Source organism: Grammomys surdaster, unplaced genomic scaffold (assembly GCF_004785775.1).
Source record: "Grammomys surdaster isolate TR1022 unplaced genomic scaffold, NIH_TR_1.0 126187, whole genome shotgun sequence".
Classification (NCBI taxonomy): Eukaryota; Metazoa; Chordata; class Mammalia; order Rodentia; family Muridae; genus Grammomys; species Grammomys surdaster.
In genome coordinates this window covers 8,962,985-8,985,700 of record NW_021620993.1, presented here as the reverse complement: position 1 = coordinate 8,985,700, position 22,716 = coordinate 8,962,985, and the positions used below count along the sequence as shown (strand labels likewise).

Here is a 22,716-nt window from a genome sequence, read left to right as displayed (position 1 = left end):
GTGACTACTGCTATGGCCTGATAGCACACTGCTCATCCCCAAAGAGGAGATGGAAAAAACGTTTAAGAGCTGAAGAAAGGGGTAAGTTACTAGGGAACCCTGTTCAGGCATGATATGACTGATCAATACTGTCCTGAACCCAGAGTAGCTGTGATTAATCACACAAGACCATCACAAAGTTGAATCCACTAACATTACCTCATGGAAGCAGGCAGCAAGAGACTTCCCCTCCCCAAGGGCAGTATGAGGTTAACAGTGCTGAAGTGGTACTGTTTTTGGGTAGTACAACTTCCTCTAAGTAGTTCATGTTCCTTGGGCGAATTGTTTTAGTCTCTTGTGAGTCCTCGTCCTGGGTGTCTCCCAGAACACATGCGACACTGCCCAGCCCTCTCCTGTCCACAGCAGTCATTCCTGCTGTTTCAATGTGGCACGAAAAAGGAAACTCAACAAACCCTTCCTTGGATGGATGGAGACACAGCTGGGGAGGCCTCGACACCAACAGCAGGAAGGCGGCAGGGACTCCAGCAGGCCATGGTAGGCAGAATGAAGGGAAGGGACCACAGTCAGGTATATGGCTTCAGTGCAGGACTCCTGGCCAGAAGAGCCTTACAACCTGACACACTGGCCAGGAACACATTTGATGTTATCAATTTTATTAGATTTCTCTTTTTGAAAATAAGGGTAAATATACAATATATATTTTCATTTATATGTATTAGGTATACTTATTGCAGGGTCAGATATTATCCCCAGCTACCAGAAGCAGTTTGTAGAGGGAAAGAAATGTGCATGACTGCCAAAAGCAGAGTCTCTTTATTATCAAACAGCAGCGGCAGGACAACCCATCGCTGTCACACACACAGACTGGGAGCCAGCGGATGCTAGAGAACCCACAGGAGCCTCACACCAGAAGCGTTCCACTGCCCCTCACTCCACCTTTCACCCTATTTCTGTTCTAAGAGCCCTGGACTCACAGAGGGACACCAAGGAATGTTTGTAGGCAGTGACCATCCCCTGGGGCACAAGGGGACACACAGGTGGTCACAGAGCACCAACTGCGGTCTTATGGAGTGGATGGTGCTAGCCCAGGTTGCTCCTCTGGGCTCATGTCTGCCCATCACCACCTCCAGCCCTTGAGGTCCCACGCAGTAATGTTGGCACCCAGAGGACTCTACCCAGGACAGGGTCAGTGAGGAGACAGGGCAGGGATCGTGGGCTAGGACCCCCGGGGGATTTCCATTTTCATACCCAGGAGAGGAGAAGGAAGAGCGCCCTGGGGCCCCTGTCCAGCAATGCTGTGCTGGCTCCGTTTCCTTTGATCTCACATCAACAGCAATAGAAAACAGCAGCCACTGGAGATGCACTGAGATTTCACTCTAGGAGGAGACACGGCCCTGCTCCAGGCCCTCGGTTAGGATCAGGGGAGCCTCCTGGGTGGTTCAGGAGCCCACCTGGCCTCTCCCCAAAGAAAGGAGGAGGTACTGCCACCCACAGGGTTCCATGACTGGGCTGACAGAAGGCTGGGGTGGATGCGAGAGGGACTTCAGTTCTTGAGGATAGTCTCGTAGGCCTGGTATACATGCTGGGACACCTCCGGTGCTCGACACTTGAGGGACAGCTGCAGGAGAAGAGGAGGCAGGGAAAGAACTTATCCCGGGGCTCTTCAGTAAAGGGATGGGAGGGAGCGGGCAGCAGCTGGAGAAGTGAGCAGGAGTGTATTGCATGCATACACCGCAGGCTGGAAGCTAAGAGTGGGGCAGATGTGAGGTAAAGCAGAGGGGGTGGCCGGCACAGCCGGGCGGGAACCAAATATACTTGCAGCCCCCACGCCTGCTGTCAGTTCTGCCGCAGGAGCCATAGGCAGGCGGCATGATTCATGCCGTCAGGAGTACCCAGCCCACCCCCTTCTCTGGGCTGTCTGTTCCACTACAACCTCTGGAGGTCTGGGTCAGGAGCAATTCTGACATACAGTCCTAGTGGACAAAGGGTTAAGGGGGAGCAGATCTCTCCTGAGTATGTGGGGATTGCTCTGGTTCCTGAGTAGGAAGCAAGTTTGTGTGGATTTGTCTCAGTGCTGCGTGAGGTCTGAGCCTTGAGATTCCGAGCAGAAGGGATGGAAGCCAACAGCCCTTCCACTTGAGAACATCAGGTCTATCTGAGGCTGCAACTATGAACGACTGGCAAGCAGAATTCTGGATTCAGCAGCAGTGGCCCCCAGAGGGGTCCATGGGCCTCCCTTTAAGGACTCTGCACACCATATATGTGCAAGTGGTTGGGAAGCCCTGGTGTTGGTAACCTCCATGCACATCTGCTGGGCCTTGGGAGCATGAGGCTGAAGCAAGGCCAAGAGACAGGGCAAGCAGAATGCACCAGGGCCAGACTAGGAGATGAGGCATGCGAAATACTGCTGGAAAGGATGGAGGTGGGGCACAAGAAGGGAGACGCAATTTGCTAACCTCCAAGTCCTGTACCATGGCACCAGCAGGGAAGGTGAACATGCAGCAATCAAACAGGAAGATGGAAATTACCACCAGCTCAGCCACCATCACAGCCCCACCCACCAGCACCAAGGTCACCAGCATTGGGAAGGGCCACACCTACCAGGCAAGAGTACACGGGGAAGCAAAGCCTGGACTCAAGGCCTGGGAAGAGCAGTGGAGTTTACAAAATACCCAGACTGCCCTAGAAGTTGTCCTCTGATGGCTCTGACTAGAGATCTAGAATCATGGCCTGCTGAAATCATTGTGCCCCTGGGCAGGCACACAGTTACCCATAAGGCAGCAGGACCAGCTCCTGTAGCAGTGACACTATTTCCCTTTCTGGGGATGAGTGCTTATGATCCTTGGTGTCTTATTTGGGTAACCTGATGGGGTTGAGTTGAAGTTTAAGAACCAATTCTCACACTGGGCTCAAAGAGACCTTGGCATAGCGACACCCATCAGCCTCCTAAGAGCGCAAACTAGGGTGGCTGACTTGGGAAGTGCTATCAGGGCAGGGAGGTGGAGGGTCAAGACCTGGCAGTGGGTACAGGGGTTCTCACCGTGAAGCTGGGGTTGCCTGGCTGGATCCGCAGCTCCGCCAGCACCCAGATGCCATTGGTCAACTTCAGAGACTGGTAGAGCATGTCCTGGCCCTCCACATTCCTCTTGGCAACAGTGAAGATGTTACTGCTTTGCAGCTTGTTGCTTGCAGCCTCTGCAGGACCAGACAGCCACAGAAGGCCCAGTCAGTGGGTACAGGGGAGAGAGAGTGGGGTACTGGGGGCTGGGAGTTGGGGGTAAGAGGGCTCACCTGGGTTAAGGGGGCAGTCTCTGATCTGGAACTGTGCTTCGTTCTCGTTGGGAATGTCTTTCCATGTAGCCAGGAACATTTGCCGGTCTGCAGGGTGAATGGGCGGGATGAGAGGTGGGATCCTAATAACTTGTGGCTCCTCAGCATCACATGGCAGGAATGGGTCTGGTCTTCAGTGTGCCACCTGGAAGCTGACTGAAGGCACTTGCTCCTCCTCAGTTCCCTCTGCTTCAGCTCAGGACACAGGCTTGTTCCCGAATGCCGTCTGCTTCCTGCCTCTCCTTTGCCTTACCAGCTATGACCTCATCTTCTCCTCCCTCTGTGCAGCTGGTTGCTACACATGGCTCTGTGGCAAAGGTGATGTGCCACACATAGCTACCAGATATGGTGACTGACTTGCTTCTTTGCAGCCCACAGACAAGCTAAAGGGTGAGCAGCAGTGCTCATAAGTAAGGCGCACAGGCCACCTGCAAGCCAGAGATGGGGCCCCCTAGGATCAGCTGAAGATTCCATCGTAAGGGAAAGCTGTCCTGTTAATCCTTATTACAGGCATTAGCCCTCCCAGGTTTCCTAGCTGCAGTCCCATTGTGCAAATCCCCAGGGCCCTTCACCACTCACCCATCTTCCCGTCCTCCACAAAGAGGACATGCAGTGGGTACAACGTGCTGAAGTAGAAGACGTCAATGTTGTTCTTCACAGCCACCTAGGCATGGGGGTCTCCAGTCAGTCCCCAAGGCCTGACACCCTGATTCTTGGGCTTATCCCACCTCCAAGGGCCCACGTAGGGTGTCCAGAGCAGGTTTTCTCATAAAGCCCTCCCTTGTAACCATGCCCTTTGTCCCCTAGCCTAGGTTCCACCTGCAGCCAAGACCACAATTCTCTTTCAGGCTTTCACACATATGGCTAGTTAGCATCCACCCCATGGCTGAGACTGGGTAGAAACGGGGTGTCTGGTCCTGTGAGGTCACACCTGAAGATTGTTTAGAGGCTCCATCTTCATGACCGAGCCCACTGTGTTAAGAGGCAGGGAGATCTCCACAGTCTGGTTGGGGCTGAGTGGTGCATGCACTTGGAGTGGTGCGGCAGGGGCCAAGCCAAAGCTGAAAAGAGAGAGAAGCCCCGCAGGGTTGTAGGAAGCGTGGGGAGGAGTGATGGACACAGAGCTTCATCAAGAAAGCCTTCGACAAGCTCCTGACCACCCCTGCTCTACTGACCACGTAGATAGGACACAAGAACCTGGGCCTAGCAAGACTTCTCTGCTTCTTTTCTCTTCTGGGCTGGTTCGTAGTAGGCCATGATAGTACGGCCCTGCCCCTTCCCTCAGGACCTCCACCCAACACACCAGGGGCCTGGACTACAAGTTTCTCAATGGAAAATTGCCAGCCTAGATATTTACTGCTAAGACCCATAACTCAAGAGGGCGACAACCACCCCTAGTAAGACCAGATTTCATTGTCTGAACTTCAACTGGCCATGCCATACAACCGCAAGCTGTCACAGTGGTGTGGAGGGAACATGAACTGAGCACCCAGTATGTCAAGGGTAGCATATGGCAATATGACAATTTCTATACTGGTAAAAATCAGAAATATACACAACTCCTTCTTCCTGATGAGAACACAAACCTTCGCTGAGGAACAAGCTTATACTCAGCTCCCAGCCATTACAGGGTGAATGGCTGCTGAGAACTGAAACTATGCTCTTATTTAGAGTTGCTTGGAATCCAGAGGGAAGCCCAGGCCTACTGTCATTGTCCACTCTGTGACCTTGGGCAGGGAGGGCCTTTGAATGACAAGGAGTAAATAACATCTGCTCTCCTGGACTGTCAGGCGGCTCTATGGAGACGAATACTCTATAGTCCCTGGCCTTAGGAAGGTTTAATGCACAGAGGGTCTGTTATAAACAGTCACGCACCTATGGCCTCTAGTGTCCTGTGAATGGAAGAGGCAGAGCTGCCTCAGCCTCCCCAGTCTGCCTAAGGCTCTCCCGAGGAAGCTGCCTCTTCAGACGACTTCTCAGAGGCTCAGTTTGCTCATCATTGGAGCCACCCAGGAAGAGGGGCTACCACGATTCCCAGAGAGCCTGGCCTGGCTGGCTCATGGTGCAAGCATGTTTCCTCACCAATGTGCAGTACAGGAGACATGGGGGCTGGGGGCATCAAGGAGCTTGGAGCAGTCACTACCCATTCTCAGAGTGAGTCCTTGTCTGGTAAGAAAACTTGCGTTGAGCCCTGTTTTGCTCTCAGGGGAGGCTGTGTGGCAGGCCTACTATCCAACCCACTTTTTCAGAGTTGTTCCCCTACAGAAAAGTAACTCAGGCCTGGGAGGAGAGGCAGAAGGGAGATGTGAGGCACTTCCAGTGGTGGGTGGCTGGCTTAGAACAGTGATTTCTGACACAAAACTATCCTTTGAGCAGTGGAGAGCAAGTTAGCGGGGATGCCCTGGTGCTTTGAAGTCCACACAGTGGTCAAGACACTGTTGTTGAGTTTGGCCAGGGACTCACCTGTTACGATTGAACTGGATAGCGAAATCTGTCATGACCTGCAGGGCCTTGTTAGTCAGCTGCAGGTCCATAGAGATGGAGCCAACCTGCCGGGTGAAGGTGCCAGAGATCTCCAGTCCCTTGGCCTTCATGGCAGGGAGCCAAACCTGTAGGAAGAGGGTGAGAAGAACTGTGTGCCTCTTTCCCACCCCAGAGTCGTAGCTACCCTGGGACTCATTCTTTCCTAAAGGGCCTCCTGATTAACCTGCTTCTACCACTAAGGCGTGATAAATAATCTTGTTAAGAAAGCTAATATTGGCCGGGCGGTGGTGCCGCATGCCTTTAATCCCAGCACTTGGGAGGCAGAGGCAGGCGGATTTCTGAGTTCGAGGCCAGCCTGGTCTACAGAGTGAGTTCCAGGACAGCCAGGACTACACAGAGAAACTCTGTCTCGAAAAAAACAAAACAAAAAACCAAAAACAAACAAACAAAAAGAAAGCTAATATTGTAGCCCACCCAGGGCCAGCATCATGATATAGCTGTATATCAGAGTAGCTTAGGACCAAAAGGACATCTTCAGAGGTCAAAGAAGGCAACACTGAGGAAGACAGGTGAGCCCTGCCAGCACCATAACAAGCCAAGGTCAGAGCTGAGACCTAATAGCATTCTGGATCCTGGCCACAGCCTGTCCTTCCTTGCAGGAGATATGGCTAATCTTCCACTGAAGAAACGGGCCTGACCTGATAGTACGGACAGTATGAAGTAAGTTCTCACCTGCCAGTGTCCTGGTTGCCCTCTTAACAGGCTGAGGAGCAGAATTCCTCCATCAGGAAGCTCGTCCCCGTAAGCTCGTATATCTCTCCTCTTACTGCTTGCACAGAGACCATTAAGGAAAGTGTTTTGATATTCCATCTACATCTGCAGCTTAGAGTCTAGTGTGGTGCTGCTGTGCACAGGGTGTTTACTAAATAAATGGCAGGAATCAACCCTGCCTGTAAAGAACAACTGTAAGTGTCACCCTTTGGATTACACAGGTACTTCTCGGGCCCTTTGTCTCCCAATGGGCTTACTGGCCCCCTGACATTAAAAGGCTACAGCTTTACCAGACAGCTTCCACAAGTCCCGCAGTGTACCTGTCCCTCATGCTATACACAGCCCGACATCTTCCCTCAAGGCTTCAACCTCTCAAGGTAACAGAACTTCACTCAGTTGGCTGCCTAGATTTCTCTTTCCCCCTTTTTACAGCAGTTGGGATCATGCAAACATGACTGTGAAGCCTTGGAAAACCCTTCCCCACCGTGTACTGGGGTTCAGAGCCTGGAGCCTCCTCCATGATTATCTTGTCCTTACCTCAAGATGTCTCCCCTGCTATTTCCACTGTTGGAAAGCTCTTCTGTGTCCCCACACCTGGCAGGCTGATTACCAAGGCTTGGCGTGTAAGAGCACTCTGCTAAGCCTAGTCCTAGGCATGGCTCCTTCACACCAGGTTCATGATTCTCTCTCAACGGGCCTCTTACGTTTACAGAACTGGTCCTCTCCCAACTACCATGTCACATCTGATCCTGCACTCTGAGGGTCATTGTAGACTCAGGGTCCTGAGAAAGTCTCAGTGTTTTGAACTAAATTTCACTAACTGGCTGAAGTTCACTAACTGTCACTAGCTGCTAACCCATGCCAGACCAACCTGGAGTTCTCACATACAGGGTACCCCATGTTCTGTATAGGGAGCATACCTACCAAAGAGGAGTCCTGTATGAAAGAACCCCAGTAGTAATAGTGTTGTGAAGGAAATACAGATGACTTGCTCCTGCTTCGTCAGTGACTAAGGAGTGGGATCCTCTCCCTCCAGGAGCCTGCCTGATTACGTCCAGCTCAGTCACTGAAGCTCTCATCACCAGCACTAAGTGTGACCAGGAACATTATCTTCACCAAACTAGCAGTGATGTCATCAGTTAACACCTATACACACATGGAAGGCCAGCTCATGGCTTCTCAATCCTTGCTGAGTATCCAGTGAATACCAGGCAGCAGGATTCCTCCCTGTGGCATCAGTAGTTCTTGTTTTGAGATCCTTCTGCCTTTTAATGCTGGGAATAGAAATGGGTACCACTATATCCTATTGATCAACTTTTTAAAAAATGGTTTTAGTTCTATTTATTTCATATGTGTATATATTACAGATGCCATGATGTACATGTAGAGGTCAGACAACAACTTGTGGGAGTTGTTATTTCCTTCTACCATGTGGGCCCAGTGACTGAACTGAAGTCATGAAGTGTGGTGGCAAGCTCTTTTACCCTCTGAGTGATGTCACTGGCTCCACTGAGTTGTTGTTTGTTTGCTTGTTTTGATTTCATATAGCCAAGGCTGGCCTTGAACTCTTGATCTTCCTGCCTCTACATCCCAAGTATGGCTGTTGTTAGGATTTTAATGAGTATGTTTTGACTTGGTGATTGGTGTCAACAATCTGTACAGCAGGTAACTGTGGTTTATATTATAGCACATTGTACTCTGGTCCTGCTGACTGACTTGTGACCTTATAATGTATATAGCCAGGTACGGTCACTCATGCCTACAATCCTAGCCCTTTGGAAAGTGAGGCGGAAGAACTGCCACAAGACCAATGCCAGCATGGGACTTCACAGTGAGACTCTAGTTCAAAAATGGAAAGCAAACAAATGTTCACTTTGCGGCACAGTGGCATAGAAGTTGAAGCACAGGCTACAGTGTCATTGCCCTCCATGCAATTCCAGATTCTGTCACTTACCAGCTATGTGGCTACAGGCAAAAGCACTCAAACTTCTCAACCATAAAATGAATAACAGTAACATATGGCTGTAGGAGGACCCTGTAGGCTGCTGCTGTGGAAGGCTGCTGCGTGCCTGGCATCAAGCCTGCTGCTGCATGTGGCAGAGCTGCTGCCATGTGGATTTCTCAGAGACCGAGCTTCTAAGTGGCTTGCCTGGGGTCCTGGCCACTTCTGCAGGTGAGGCCAGGCCACAAAGATGCAGGTGCTGCTTACAGCTCCAAGCACAACAGACTTAGATGGGTGGGCCCCTAAAGCTCGAGATGGGAACCTCAGAAGATAAAGGTTCAGCATACATGGCCTCTGAACTGTGTTGTGAAATTATTAGGTCATATATGTCCTTGTAGAGCTTCCCTGGCACAAATGACATGATCCACACTGAGCTCTTCCTAGTACCAGGCATAAACATTCATATGCCAAGCTTAGCTTTTTTCACCTATGGCTTTGCCAATGGTTTTATCTTAGTGCCTATAACTGTATGGCTGTTCACATCAGACTGGCTTCAGCCCCTTCACACCCTGCTGTTCCCACTACCAAGAAAGTTCCCCTGACTTAGTCTCGTCTGTCTTGATATTCTCCTTTGGGCTCTATGCAACTCCACACCTTTCCACAGTGCTAAAGCTCAACTGTTGTAAATGAAACCATGTCATCATTCAGTGTAGAACTCTCCAGCGGCTATTGCCAAATCTGTACCACGAGCAAGCCCTGAGCCTGGCTTGGCTTCCTGCCTCAAGAAACTCTAGTCTAGCAAAATGTCTTAGTGGACAGCGATACCCTCAGGAACACACTGGGTACTTATGGGCCATTCTCCAGGAGACATGATGAGGTAAGGGGGTGAGGTACTATGTTTTAGGGACTAAAGACAGGAATGTTGAGCAGTCTGCCATGGATCAACTCTATGCATCCTTTGAGCAGTCTTTACATACACAGAAATACATAAACACACAGAAGTTCTCAAGACTAACTCATTGGGAGCTTGTTTTGTGTTTTTCTTTTTCCTTTTTTTTTTTTTTCTTCTTGAGATAGGGTCTTTCTATTATGCAGCTCTGGCTTTCCTGGAACTCTCTATGTAGGCCAGGCTGGCTTCAAACTCACAGAGATCCACTTGCCTCTGCTTCCTGAGTGCTAGGATTAAAGGGGTATACCACCATAGCTGTTCACATCCTGGCCTTGGAAACAGGGTCTTTCTATATAGCCTTAGCTGGCCTGGAACCCACAGAGATCTGCCTGTCTCTGCCAGTATAAAGTACTGGGATTAAGACATACAGCACCATGCCTGGTAACACTGAACCCTTGATCCTTCCTGCCTCTACTTCCCAAGTGCTGAGATTATAGGTTTACATCACCACATCTGGTACCTGCCGTGTTGTAACTGTACTGAGAGTCAGTTGCCACTGAACAGTACCTCCAGCCATACTGAATTACTAATGCCACCCATGCCTGTCCTGTTACAGTGACAACATACCGCCATGTCATCTAGGTATCTAGGTAGATAGGTGTGCTGTGTTTATAACACTGGCCTATGTATTTTCTTCCATTTGTCTCCATATACTGATGGAGACACAGTTATTTTTAATTTGCATATTAAGACAAGTCATATGGGCCATCAGTTTTCTTTTTTTTTTTTTTTTTTTTTTTTAAAGAATTATTTATTTCATTTATATGAGTACACTGTAGCTGTCTTCAGACACACCAGAAGATGGCATCAGATCCCATTACAGGTGTTGTGAGCCACCATGTGGTTGCTGGGAATTGAACTCAGGACCTCTGGAAGAGCAGTCAGTGTTCTTAACCGCTGAGCCATCTCTCCAGCCCATCAGTTTTCTTTAGAGACAAGTTTTCTGTGTCTGAGGCACTGGATCTAACAGTACTGAGAACCTATGTTCTGACAAGACCACCTTCCCTCTAGGGTTTACCACAGACAACAGACTGCAGTGCATCCCCCATCTTTGCTCAACAGATGCTGACTGTGACACCCAGCAAGGCACTGCTGTCAGACAGGTCAAAGCAGAGGCTGCTGGGATATAGACCATAGGTAGAGTACAGGAAGAGTGAAAGACAAAGGACTGCACCCTTCAGGCTCATCACTCATCCTCACAGGGAGAGTTCAGTGGGAGGCCTTAGCAATCCCAATTCAGTTTCTTTTCTCTGTTCCAGCCAGGAAAGTAGGTGAAGGACTTACTGCTTTGGGAGCTACATAGGATCCTGAAAGGGTGCCCACACCACTGGTCAGGTCAAAGAGGTCACTTAAGCCACTGCTGATGGGTGCTCCAAGTCTGGTTGGTGCTGTTGCTGCTGCCACCGATGCTGAAGGTGCCCCAAAGTTGCTATCTCCAATCTGGCAAACAGATCAAAGACATGCATGAGAAGCAGGGACATTAAGGGGCCCAGGAGGAACAGTCACCTGGCTCTTTCGAAAACAGTGGGGTAAGAACAGGACCACCCTCCACATCGACTTTAAGTAGCAGAAACAAGACAAAGTAAAGTAGGTGGAAAAGAGGTTGAGCATCCCAGAGTCCCACAAGCCTTGAACCTCAAGGAGTGATCTCTGGGAGAAGACTTGACCCATCCAAGGGGAGCCTCTAACATATAGGGCTGTCCTCTAGGTGAGAAGCTCAGGGCAAGGGCCAGGCGTCTTTAGGATGACAAGACATCACTGTCATGGGGTTGTGAACACTGAAGAATTTGTGGGCATGGTGGTCAGAGGCAAATGCATGCCAGGAAGTCAATGCAGAGACTGCTAGACACTGGACCATTGGCCAAGGTTCAGCACAGATAAAGAACTGGTGACAGAGGGTTGAACCATACCCCTTCAGGCTCATCCCCCATCTCCAAGCAGAAGCAGGCAGGGTGAAGAGACAGGCAGCAACATGCAGAGAGAGAGGCAAGGAAAGAACATGAGACAAGAGAAAAAAAGAGATAGGTTAGTTAACTGTGGCTCTAGTTAGGATGAATCTGTTCTGAGGACACTGCCTTCCCTCATGGCTTTATTTAGCCTGGCACCCTCCCTCACACCCTGTGCCATAACTTGTGTTTTGTCCTAGGCTCTCTCCTGGCCAAACTATTAACACCAAGGGAAAGGTTCAGAAGCTGCCTCTGCCCAGCCCCATTACGTGCCTGAAGAAGGGCAGAGAGATCCTGGACTAGGCTTACCATACCTCTTTCGAGGGGCAGAAGGAAATTCTACCCTTGATCTTCCATGGAGGCCTGGCTGGGCTGCTCTCCCTACCTGGTAGCTTGAGAGTGAGTAGACAAAGACCTGGCTCCCCAAAGCTAGGAACAGCCTAACAGGCTGCGGCTGCCTAAGTGTGGAGCTACAGGATCACCACCGAGCAGACTGAGCATCTCACACACCCTCCCTTGTCTGATACAGCACAGAGGGGAATCAAAGCCTACTCCTCTGAAGATCATTAGTGACATCTGAGGGACCTAGGACATACCAGACTGTCGAGGCCACCACCAAGAAGATCCACAGCTCCCATTTGCACTGAGGAGGCAGCTAAGGGTGGGCCACTCACTGGGGGCCCAAGGTCCAGGTTGAGGAGGTCACCTAACAGGTCACCCTGGGCAGGAATGACATCAGGCTGATCACCAGCAGGTGCTCCAGCAGGGCCTGTCTCAGGGCTCTCTGTGCTCTCGCTCCTGTAGGACACAGAGAGGATCAGGTGAGGTAACAGTATCAGAATGTTCCAGGGAAGGTAAAGAGATGTTAGTCTTCAAGATCTTTGCCTAAGTCAGGCTCTGGGTCTCCTTGCTGTCTGGGGTGTGAGTATGGGACTACATGACTTGCCTCTCTGCTTCCTTCGGGTCATCTACTTTTTAAGCTCTCCATGGGAGGAGCCAACTGTGCATAGTTTAGCTTATTCTCAAAAGGAAACAAGATGCCAGCCTCCAAGGACTATCACTGGGCCAAATCAGCCACCCAGGAGCAACAGAGGTGGTAGGAACAGGTCTTTGGAAGTAGAAGTCCTCCTGTTAGCTATGGGGTCCTCAACTATCCAAACTCTCTATACCCACTATCCTCACCTGTTAAATGGACACTGTGTCTCAATAACTCAGAGGATTACATGGGGTGATAGTGGACACCTAGTATGTAGTTAAACATTGGCAGAAAGTGGCTAGAATCCTAGTTTGCTTAAACTAAGGCCTTTCCAGGGGCCATCCTCTAAGGCCTGCATGCATGCTAGACAGCTGTACTCACGAAGCAGTCCGAGGTGGCAGGCTCTTATGCACCACTCCCCTGCCACCCTCCACAAAAGCGTTGGGAGGCTTGTGGTAGACAGAGGCCAGTGTGCCAATGTAGCAGATGAGTTCATCCAGCAGTGTAGGCTCAATAAGGTCTGTCTCCTCTGAGATGAGGGGCTTCTCAGCCAGTACCACCTCTTTGGCAGCTACAGGGTCCGTGGAGAGCAGGCGCCAGTAGATGTAGCCTCGGTCCCGAAGGTCTGGATTGTCTGAGTCCTTGGGGGGGCGGGGTTGGAGCAGCCTGTGTAACTCCTTCCCACATGAGAAGGAGGCCCTCCCACAGACCAGCCTTATAACAGTTATCTTTTTCCCCTTTCTTTTTGGGTTTTTGAGATTGGGTTTCTCAGGAACTCACTATGTAGACCAGGCTGACTTTGAACTAACAGAGATCTGCCTACCCCTGCCTCTCAAGTGCTAGGATTAAAAGCATGTGCTACCACACCCATCTCACCCAAGGATTCTGAACATACCTGAAAGCTGGCTTCCAAACCACTTTAAGGAACACATCCCATTCCTCAACTTTCAGCTTTGTCTCCTTGGATGTCTAATTTAGGCAGGTCATGCCTACTCCTGTCTTCATTCCCCTACCTTGCAGTGAATCTTCCAGCATTCATTCCCACAAAACCCTCTTTAGTTTTACCTGGTGACACCATACTATGTGGATCTGCCTGTGATGCTGACCCCCAGAAGTCAGGGATCTCAGGGTACTCTGGCATCAATTCGAACATACACTACCCTTGAGAGGTTAGAGGGAGACTGGCTCCAGGAATAAAGCTTCTCTGATTTGATATGAGGAGCAGCAGAGAGGTGGGGGCACTACCTGAGTGGCCAAACTGAGGACCTGCTGTACCAGCTCCTGAGTCTCTGTTGGCTTCTTCAGGAAGAGCTTCACAATGGCTGTGAGTAGCTGTAGCTGGACCTGCAGAGGACAAGGCAAATAGGGTGGAATGTACAACCAAGGGAGGTGTGGCAGGTCTCAGAACAGATGCAACCAGGAACAGCTCTCCTCGTCTTGGGGCTGCTGCTGAGGAGCGTGGGTCTGGGCATTGTACTCTGTGGCTGGTAGGGCTCCGCTGGATCCCAGAGCTTCAACTCCATGGCTCTAAGAGAGGCTCGCTTCAAAAGGCAACCTGTGTGACTGGTATGCTCCTTCGGGGTGTTAATGGTGCTACAGAGATCCAGAGGACAGGCCAGCCAGGTTCCACAGAGCTAGCCTGCCACTGGGGAACTACATGCCTATCAGAAGGTAGCAAGCATCTCTGAGCCCTCTATTCTCGAGATCCCCTCAGCCTTGCTGGCACTCCTATCGTAGCCATGCTGATCCCCAGCCCCCACTTCCACAGTCTCCTCTATGTCCTTATCAGCTACCAGGCTGTCCCTATGGCTGTGAGGAGATGCTGCTGCTGCTTCTTCTTCTTCCTCCTCCTCCTCTTCTTCTTTTTTTTTTCCAAGACAGGTCTCACTATATAGCTCTGGCTGTCCTGGAACTTACAGTACTTTGCCTCTGCCTCCTGAGTGCTGCGTGCCACCACAATGGGCTGACTGTGAGCTTTTGATGGGTAGGGATAGGATCTGTCTAGCTCACTGTGTGACTCTATACTGCTTAGGCTAGTGCCTAAGAAATTCAAGAAATCCATGCTGTGATGCATGCTGAAAGAGCACATTAGGCCCTCCTAGCCACAGGCTACTGTGATCTTGTAGGTCTTTAAAAGAGGGGCCATGTTGGGCCCTGCTTTGATCAGCTGTTTGAAGTATACTCCATGTCTTCTAGAAGAGCCTGGTCAAGGTGGTGGATGGCTTATAGTACTGAGTTTCCAAGACTGGAGTGGATGTGGTTCAAACCACATGTTGAGTCAGCTGCTGAATTCCTTTTCCAAGGTTCCATATGCCTAGAGTCCAGAGGCTTGAGTAATTGTTGAGTGCTGACAATTTTTGAAAATTCACTGTGTTTTTATTTACCTGTCCTGCTTTTGATGCGGGCTCACACTCCATAGCCCAGGCTGATCACTCATTTCTTAACTTACTCCACTGGACTAAATGCAAAGCAACTCTCCATCCTCAACCTCCCAAGTCCTGGAATTACAGCCATGAGCCACCGTGTCATTTTAGATGTTATTAATTTTGCCCATGAAAAGGGAAGCATTCCGAGCAGTGGTGGTGTACACCTTTAATCCCAGAACTCCACAGGCAGAGGCAGGCAGAGGCAGGCAGATCTCTAAGTTATAGGCCAGCCTGGTCTGCAGAATGAGACAGCCAGGGCTACATAGAGAAATCCTGTCTCAAAAAACAAAAACAAAACAGAAAAAAAAAAAACCAAAGAAGGAAATTCATGGCTGAATAAACTATGTACATGAGACCATGCAGATGGTCCTTCTTACGTCTTTTTCTTTTTTGTTAGCCTGGGACAGGTCTGTTGCAAAGTTGGAAGCAACGGCCCAGGCAGCTCAGCAGCAGCAATACTGGTAATGTGGCTTCATCTTCCTAGCTTGCAGGGTAGTTATAGTCTGACAACAGGAATAGGAATGGAGAGGATGGGCTGGTAAGATGGCTCAGTGGGTACAGATGCTTGCTGCTAAGGCTGTCTGAACCTGAGTTCAATCCCTGGGACTCACATGGTGGAAAGAGAGAACTAACTCCTGAAAGCTGTCTTTGGTTTCCACTCAAGTGCTGTAATGTGTCCTCCCATGCTCCCTTTAAAAAAAAAAAAATTAAAAAAAAGGAGAGGTTTCTTCTGGGAATGAGTTCACCCATAGCCCCTTGCCATCTGCTTACACATGGGTCAGTGAAGGAGGAACAGCAGCTACTGTTTTCAAGGCAGGAGTAAGCCCAGCGTGTGGCTTCCACATGGGACTCCAGCCATTCCCCTTCAGTCAGTGAGGAAGACATATGGCCTAAACTGAGAGTGGTCCATACCTGCAATCCCAGTACTGGGGAGTGGTAGGAGGATCAGAAATTCTGGCTGGAGGCCAGCCTAAGATGTATGGAAACCCTGTTGCAAAAGCACCCTTAAAAAAAAAAAAAAAAAAAAAAAAAAAACAGAGAGAAAAAAAGCAATAACCCACTTCAGATGGGAGCTGATGTCTTGTGAGCTGTGCAAACAACCCATGGCACTTGTCAGGAGCTAGAGTGACATCACTCCTCAGCTAAACTCTGACTTTATCTCTTTCCAACAGTCATTAAAGTTACTGAGGTGGTCTCCTCATCTGTAAAATGGGGTAAACCTCTTGGTTAGCCACAAGAGTCAAAGAGCTCAAAGGCAATAACCCTTTGTGAACCCAGCTGTGCTGGGACTGGAGCTGTGCACCATCACACCCTGCAAGGGCTTGAGGAATTTAAGGAACATGAAAAGTCAGTCCAGCTGGGCAGTGGTGGCGCACGCCTTTAATCCCAGCACTTGGGAGGCAGAGGCAGGTGGATTTCTGAGTTCGAGGCCGGCCTGGTCTACAGAGTGAGTTCCAGGACAGCCAGGACTACACAGAGAAACCCTGTCTCAAAAAAACAAAACAAAAAAAAAAAACAAAACGAAAAGTCAGTCCAGAATTTCAGGGATATTTTCTTCCCTATAGACTCCTGACTCAGCTTTTCCTTCCAACTTCCCCAGTCCCTGGCTCTTCAGCAGGTTTATTCCTGTGCAGGAAGAGGCTACAAGATTTGCCCAAATATCTGGTAGTTTACACCCCGAGGCAATCCTACGCAGTAACCTTAAGGAGGACTTAGTTACAGGGCAGAAACAATACAGGTGAGGCCTGGCTTCCTGGGAGCCACAGTCAGGGTCTGATGTAAAAGTGAAGCTGCACAGAGCCAGGAGGCGGGCGGCAGTGGGAGGTGAGTGGCAGTGAGAATCACTGATTCTGCCATGGACATCTGCTGTTTTTGCTCACTTAGCACCCACTCTGCTGGCTTTCCTTCAGAGAACTGCCGTTCTGTCTCTTCCAATCTATACAGACCAGAATGAACAACTGGCTGATTAGTCTTGGTAAATGGCTCCAGAAAACACAGACAGGTTTTGGGGCTTCTGTTAGACCGTTGGTGTAAAAGTTCTTTTTCTGTGGGAGTTGTTAAAACTTTAAGGACAGAACCTGAACTGCTGACCCACTGTAACCCTGCTTGAGAGACTTTGACCAAAGCAGAGCCATGTAGGTGGCAGAGACAGCCCCAACACCATAACGCAAGCAGGAGTACAGGGAGGCCTGTGCTGCTCACACATGTAGGCTACAGGGACCAGCAGACCCTGCTTTCTCTTGAGCCACTTCCCTTTTGAATCTAATTCTGACCCAGGTCAATGCTACCACTGATGAGTACTTCTGATGGGCTAAACACAAGTTAAGATGAGCGTAGCATCATTAAGTGGGAGTGAGTAGATGACAGGGTGTGGGCTCTAGGCTCTCTGACTCCACTCTGCATGCCTGGACTCACTAGGTTACACTGGGCAGAAGACATTTCCTAATTCACAGCAAAAGGAACACTGATGAGAAGTTGCAGACAAACTACACCCACTACCTTCTAAGCTGCTCAAACCAAGTATGAGAGGCAGGGAAGTATATCTGAGATGGGAGGTCAAACCAGAACAACCTCTCTAGCAAACAAAATCAGGCAAGAGCTACCAAGAGCTCTAGTGTACAATCCCTTCTCTCCAAGCTATCAGCTTATGGGTTCATCCCTGAAACACTCACAGTTCCACACCATGCTGCCTATCACAGCAGTATGTTTACAAATACAGACTAAACACACAAATGTCCAATGGACTTAAAGGATGAATGAATTAATGATGACATGCCTTTCAGGTACATCCTAAGGGTGAGAAGGCAAGCTCCTAAACAATTTGAAGTAGATAGTGGACTATTATAGCATTTACATCCTCACACTTGTAAAAATGTGGTTTTACTTTTTATTACAAGTGATTACTGTGTGTGTGCAAGTGGCTGTGCATGCCATGAGACAGCGGAGGCTAGAGAACAACTTGCAGGAGTTGATTCTCTCTTAACACTAAGTACGTTCCTATGACTGAATTCAAGATGTCAGGCTGGGTGGAGGTGACTTTACGCACCGAGTCATCACAACAGTCTTGTTTTTACTGACAAAGTCTCAAGTAACCCAGGCCAGACTCAAAACTATCTGCATAGCCAAGGATGACTGCAAACATCTGATAAACTCTACCTCACAAATGCTGAGATTACATGTGTACATTGACGTAGCCTGTTTCTGTGCTTGTAAATCTGCCTCTTGTTGCCCTTTAAAATCAGTATTTACACAGGGCTTGTGTGGTCACCTGTACATGCAGGCAGAGAGCACCTGATGTATATGTCCAAGCTGAAGTTGGACAAGGTAAGGCTGACTCTACCTTTTTTTCAGTTCTCATCCTGTAAAAAGTATCCTTTTCCTCATTTAAAACTGTCTCTAAGCTGTGATGCTGTAGTGCTTGTCCAGAAGGCTGGAATGTTCTCTGTTGAGTAATATGTATGCAGATAAACTTTAGTCAGGCACAAGTCACAGAGTTGTTGGCCAGAGCTCAATGCTAATGAATCAATGATGTTGTATGTTGACCAATTGATAAAAATGTCTAGACATCATAGGATCTAAATTTATGTCTCTTCAGGAAGAGACCTCAGTACTTACTTATTCAGGAATTGTAGTGGTTATGGAACGCAAATGCCAAGAACAATAAGAACTGGCTGCAAATGAATATGCATGTGTGCATGCATATCTACTGGTACATTCCTACAACCTTTGTATCACCAAGAAACCAAGGATGCTAGCAATGGCTATGGCCAGGAAAGCAGTTAGAGGAGGAGTTTTCATTGTAAAGTCCCTGCAGCGTTTCTATTTTCAACCATGTCAAGGTATGACCAAAGAGAAATATGAAATTAAAAACAAAGCCAGAGACTTCTGATCATCTTCTACACATACCACAGACTGTGCTGTGTCTTCTGAGGCACTGCTGTGGGGAGAAAAGGGGACCACACAGAGCCTGTCAATTAATGCCAGCTCATACCAGCAGTGCTAGTACAGGCCACAAGTGGGCCAGGAGGTCAGTAATGGGTCTGTCCACTTGAAGGCTCACCTGGGTGCTCTCATCATGGAAACCTTCAAGGAAGCTCTCCAGCAGCTCATCTGCATTGTCAATCCGCTCAGCATACTCGCCCACTATCCAGATCATAGCAGCTCGGGCCTCAGGCTCATCCAGAGAGTCCAGATTCTCACACAGTGTGGCTATCACACTCTCATACCTGGGAAAGTGTGAATGAGCCAGTGTGTGAGCACCAATGAAGACATGCAGCTTCCCAGATCTAGAGAGGAGCTAAGGATAGGGCGTGTGTGTGTGTGTGTGAGTGAGTGTGTGTGTGTTGTTTGGTTTTGAGACTGTGTTTCTCTGGCTGTACTGGAACTCACTATGTAAACCAGGCTGGCCTCCAACTCAGAGATCTGCCTGCCTCTGTCTCCCAACTGCTGGCATTAAAGGCAAGTGCCACCACTACCCAGTGATAGGGGATGTTTTAGCTGTTGGAGTTTAGCTGTTCTTATTTTGCCTGGATGGCCAGTTTGGGTAAAAGAAGATAGACAAAGTTTCTTCTGAGAAAGCTGCTTGTGAGATGGAAAAGGAAACGAGGACGAGGAAGCCAGGCTGTCCTCTTACCAGGAAGAGTGGGCACCTACTTGTTGGGGTACTTGCGGAAGATGTCCTTAATGACCACAATGGCTTCCTGGACCACATAGTTGACCTTGGTCTGGATGAGATCAAGCAATGTGCTCACACAGCGCTCTGCAGATTGCTGTGTGGGAAAAAGGAGCAGTGTGGGCACACAGCTTCCAACAGGACTAACAATCATGCCAAGGCCAAGCAGCTTAAATCACCGTGCTCCACCTTCCTTATCATAGCATGAGAACAGATCACTCTCCCTTGAGGAGGAGGTAGAGAAAGGGCCAACTGTAGGCTCTGGATGAAAAGGACATACAGATAGATAAGAACATGAGAAAGGCAGAGAAACAAGAGAAAGCTCTTGACAGTGTGAGGTCGAGAGTTCCTCCAGGCAAAGCCCAAGGGCTGAGTGACCTTACTTGGCCCGTCTCTCTGGCTTGTTTCATAAAATGGGCTTCTATGACTAAACCCACAAAGTTTCTGTTCCTAGTCTTTTGCTTTTATTTCTATACAACAATAACAGCCTAATGGTGCAGATGTCTCAGGAGGGCCCTAATAAATAAACATCAAGGGGAAAACACTTTAACTTCCTCAAGGGTCTGTATTGAGTGTGACTAGCTCTCCCAGGATCCTTAAGCTATCAGCAGACCCATTGAGTCCAGGTCAACAGTCAAGGAATAGGCAGAGTGGGAGGGAATAAAATGACAGGACCTAGGGTTTAGAGTGGCCTGGTAGCTCAGAGGAGAAGCCCAGTAGCTCAATCAAGGGATCTACTGAGATAGCTATCCAGCAGAGGTCCTGCCCCAGACCTCCGTGGTAATAAGTCAAGTCTAATAGGAAGCCCACAAGCTGCTGGCTGCCCTGTGGCCTTCAGTAATGCTGTAGAACCATCCTTACCTGTTACAACTTAAGGGCCCAAATGAGAAAGAGCCAGTCTAATCCGCATAGTGGGCACTTTGGAGGCTCTGTTGGTGACCCTTGAGTTTCCTGGATCATGAATAACTGCTAGGATCAGGCTGCTTTCTGTTTTTAACAACATTCCCCCTCCCTGGCTAAGAATGGAATCCTAGAACCTACTCACCTCCACCTTGATGGCACAGCGGCCAATGGCACGCACTGCCTTCCGTACGAAATCCACATCTACTTCTGTAGCATACTCTTTCAGTTCCGCCAATACCTGTGGCCCAAATAGAAAATAGGTCGGATGGATCTGATGGAACAACCTGTTACAACTCTTAGGTAATAGGAATGCATGACTGCCAATGACAGCCCTGGAGAGAGTGTCATTAGGTTCCTCAAAAGGAAGACAACCCAAAAGGTAGGTAGAGGATGACTATGTAGCGAGGCATAACAACCCTTGCTTTATATTAGCAGCTACTACACCAAGTACATTATTTTGTGTGTGTGGTGCTGGGGATTGATCCCGGGCCTTGTGTGCTAAGTAGATGCTCTAACCACAGACCTACATTCTCAGCCTCAATTATTGCTTTTGGGGGTAAATGGGGGTATGGCTATACATATGTGTGCACATGTATGTGGAAGGCAGAGGACAACCTTGGGAGTCATTTCTCAGAATCATCTACCTTTTCTTTACTTACATTCCAAATGTTGCCCCGCTTCCTGACCTGATCCCCCCTCTCGAGAGGTTTTCTTTTGGAGCTTTGTCTTTTTTTTTTTTTTTTTTTTGAGACAGTCTCTCACTGGCCTAGAGCTTGCAGATGAAGCTAGGCTAGCTGGCTAGCCAGCCCTAGGAATTTGCCTGTCTCTGCCTCTTCAGTGTTGGAATTATAAAGGCACACCACCAAACTCAGTTTTTTTTTTAAAGAATTATTTTTTATTGGTGTGTGTGTGTGTCTCACAGAGGACAGAAGACAACATCAGATACCCTGAACCTGTAGTTACAGTTGTTTGTGAGCTGCTTGACGTAGGTGCTGAGAACTAAACCCATGATCTTAGCAAGTGCTCTCTCTCATCTACAGCGTTATCTCTTCAGCTCCCACAGTCAGCTTTTTAAACATAGGTTCTGGACATCAATCAGTCTTCATAACTGCCCCTAGTAAGTGCTTTACGGACTGAGAGATATTCTTAGGTGCCCAATTATCACTCTTTAGTGAATAAATGGCAGGCAATAGGGAGAATATATGAACTTTTTGAGTATATATAGGAAGTCTACACATGTTGCTCAGGATAGTCTTAATCTAAGGACAAGTGATTCTCCTGCTTCAGGAACCCAAGTATCTGGGACTTCAGGAGTGTACCTGTGTACAGTTTAAGAACATTCTTCAGTAATAAAAATATTGGTTGTTTTTGCTTGCTTGCAATGCTTTGCACCCAGTCCCATACTGAACGCTGAGACAAAATGTCAACACCGAGCATGCTTAGCTGACCTGACCTACAGACACAGCTAAGAAGGAAGTTGTCTTGAGACCAAAACTTGTGCCCCACACCACCACACTCTGCTTGCTTGCCTGGGCAATGTTGGCCTGGGAGGCCAGGCGGATCATAATGTCCAATTTCTCCAGCTTCACGTAGATAGGGTCATTGTACTTCACAAAGAAAACCTTCATTTCATGCTTCAAAATCTCTGGCCTGGTGGCAGGGCAGGATGCCCAGAGAACAAACAAACAAACAAACAAACAAACAAACAAACAAACATCATAAGACCTTCAAGGAAGCTATTCCACTTCTGCTGGGAGATTCCTGGGCTGTAGGTTAAATATGATTTCTTTTTTTTTTTTTTTTTTTTTTTTTTTAAGATTTATTTTATGTGAGTACACTGTAGCTGTCTTCAGACACCCCAGAAGAGGGCATCAGATCTCATTTCAGATGGTTGTGAGCCACCATGTGGTTGCTGGGAATTGAACTCATGACCTCTGGAAGAGCAGACGGTGCTCTTAACCACTGAGCCATCTCTCCAGCCCTTAAATATGATTTCTAGAGAGGCAGAACCTCTATTAAGATTGCATGATTATGCCGGGCAGTGGTGGCGCATGCCTTTAATCCCAGCACTTGGGAGGCAGAGGCCAGCCTGGTCTACAGAGTGAGTTCCAGGACAGCCAGGGCTACACAGAGAAACCCTGTCTCAAAAAAGCAAAAACAAAAACAAACAAACAAAAAAAGATTGTGTGATTATAAGCAGTGGTTCTGCCTGGCTACAGCTTGCTGGGCCACATCTCAGGAAGGAAAAACAGTTCACAGGGTTAGCAGGCAGTAGGCTAGGGTTTTAATCCCAATGTGTGGTCTCAGCTTTTGACTC

At 48.7% G+C, this 22,716-nt stretch overlaps 1 protein-coding gene and 1 non-coding gene across 3 annotated transcripts in view; both read right to left on the bottom strand.

The window, feature by feature from the left end:
• Positions 1-636: 636 nt before the first annotated feature.
• Positions 637-22,716, bottom strand: part of Ap1b1 (adaptor related protein complex 1 subunit beta 1) — a 55,556-nt gene continuing 33,476 nt past the window's right edge. Inside the window, exons 8-22 of one of the 2 annotated variants that reach the window (XM_028758022.1) lie at positions 21,929-22,049; positions 20,542-20,637; positions 19,478-19,593; positions 18,885-19,050; positions 13,644-13,742; positions 12,780-13,039; positions 12,019-12,220; positions 10,761-10,916; positions 5,794-5,939; positions 4,262-4,391; positions 3,910-3,994; positions 3,292-3,378; positions 3,041-3,195; positions 2,457-2,465; positions 637-1,618 (exon numbers count right to left, since the gene is read on the bottom strand). In XM_028758022.1, coding sequence (XP_028613855.1) covers positions 1,544-1,618; positions 2,457-2,465; positions 3,041-3,195; positions 3,292-3,378; positions 3,910-3,994; positions 4,262-4,391; positions 5,794-5,939; positions 10,761-10,916; positions 12,019-12,220; positions 12,780-13,039; positions 13,644-13,742; positions 18,885-19,050; positions 19,478-19,593; positions 20,542-20,637; positions 21,929-22,049 — 1,903 coding nt within the window. In that variant the 3' untranslated portion in view covers positions 637-1,543. The remainder of the gene's footprint in view (positions 1,619-2,456; positions 2,466-3,040; positions 3,196-3,291; positions 3,379-3,909; positions 3,995-4,261; positions 4,392-5,793; positions 5,940-10,760; positions 10,917-12,018; positions 12,221-12,779; positions 13,040-13,643; positions 13,743-18,884; positions 19,051-19,477; positions 19,594-20,541; positions 20,638-21,928; positions 22,050-22,716) is intronic. The other variant, XM_028758023.1, reaches the window with a different exon arrangement.
• LOC114613114 lies at positions 5,280-5,363 on the bottom strand. Its single transcript, XR_003710132.1, has one exon. It is a non-coding gene; the product is annotated as a small nucleolar RNA SNORD125 (small nucleolar RNA).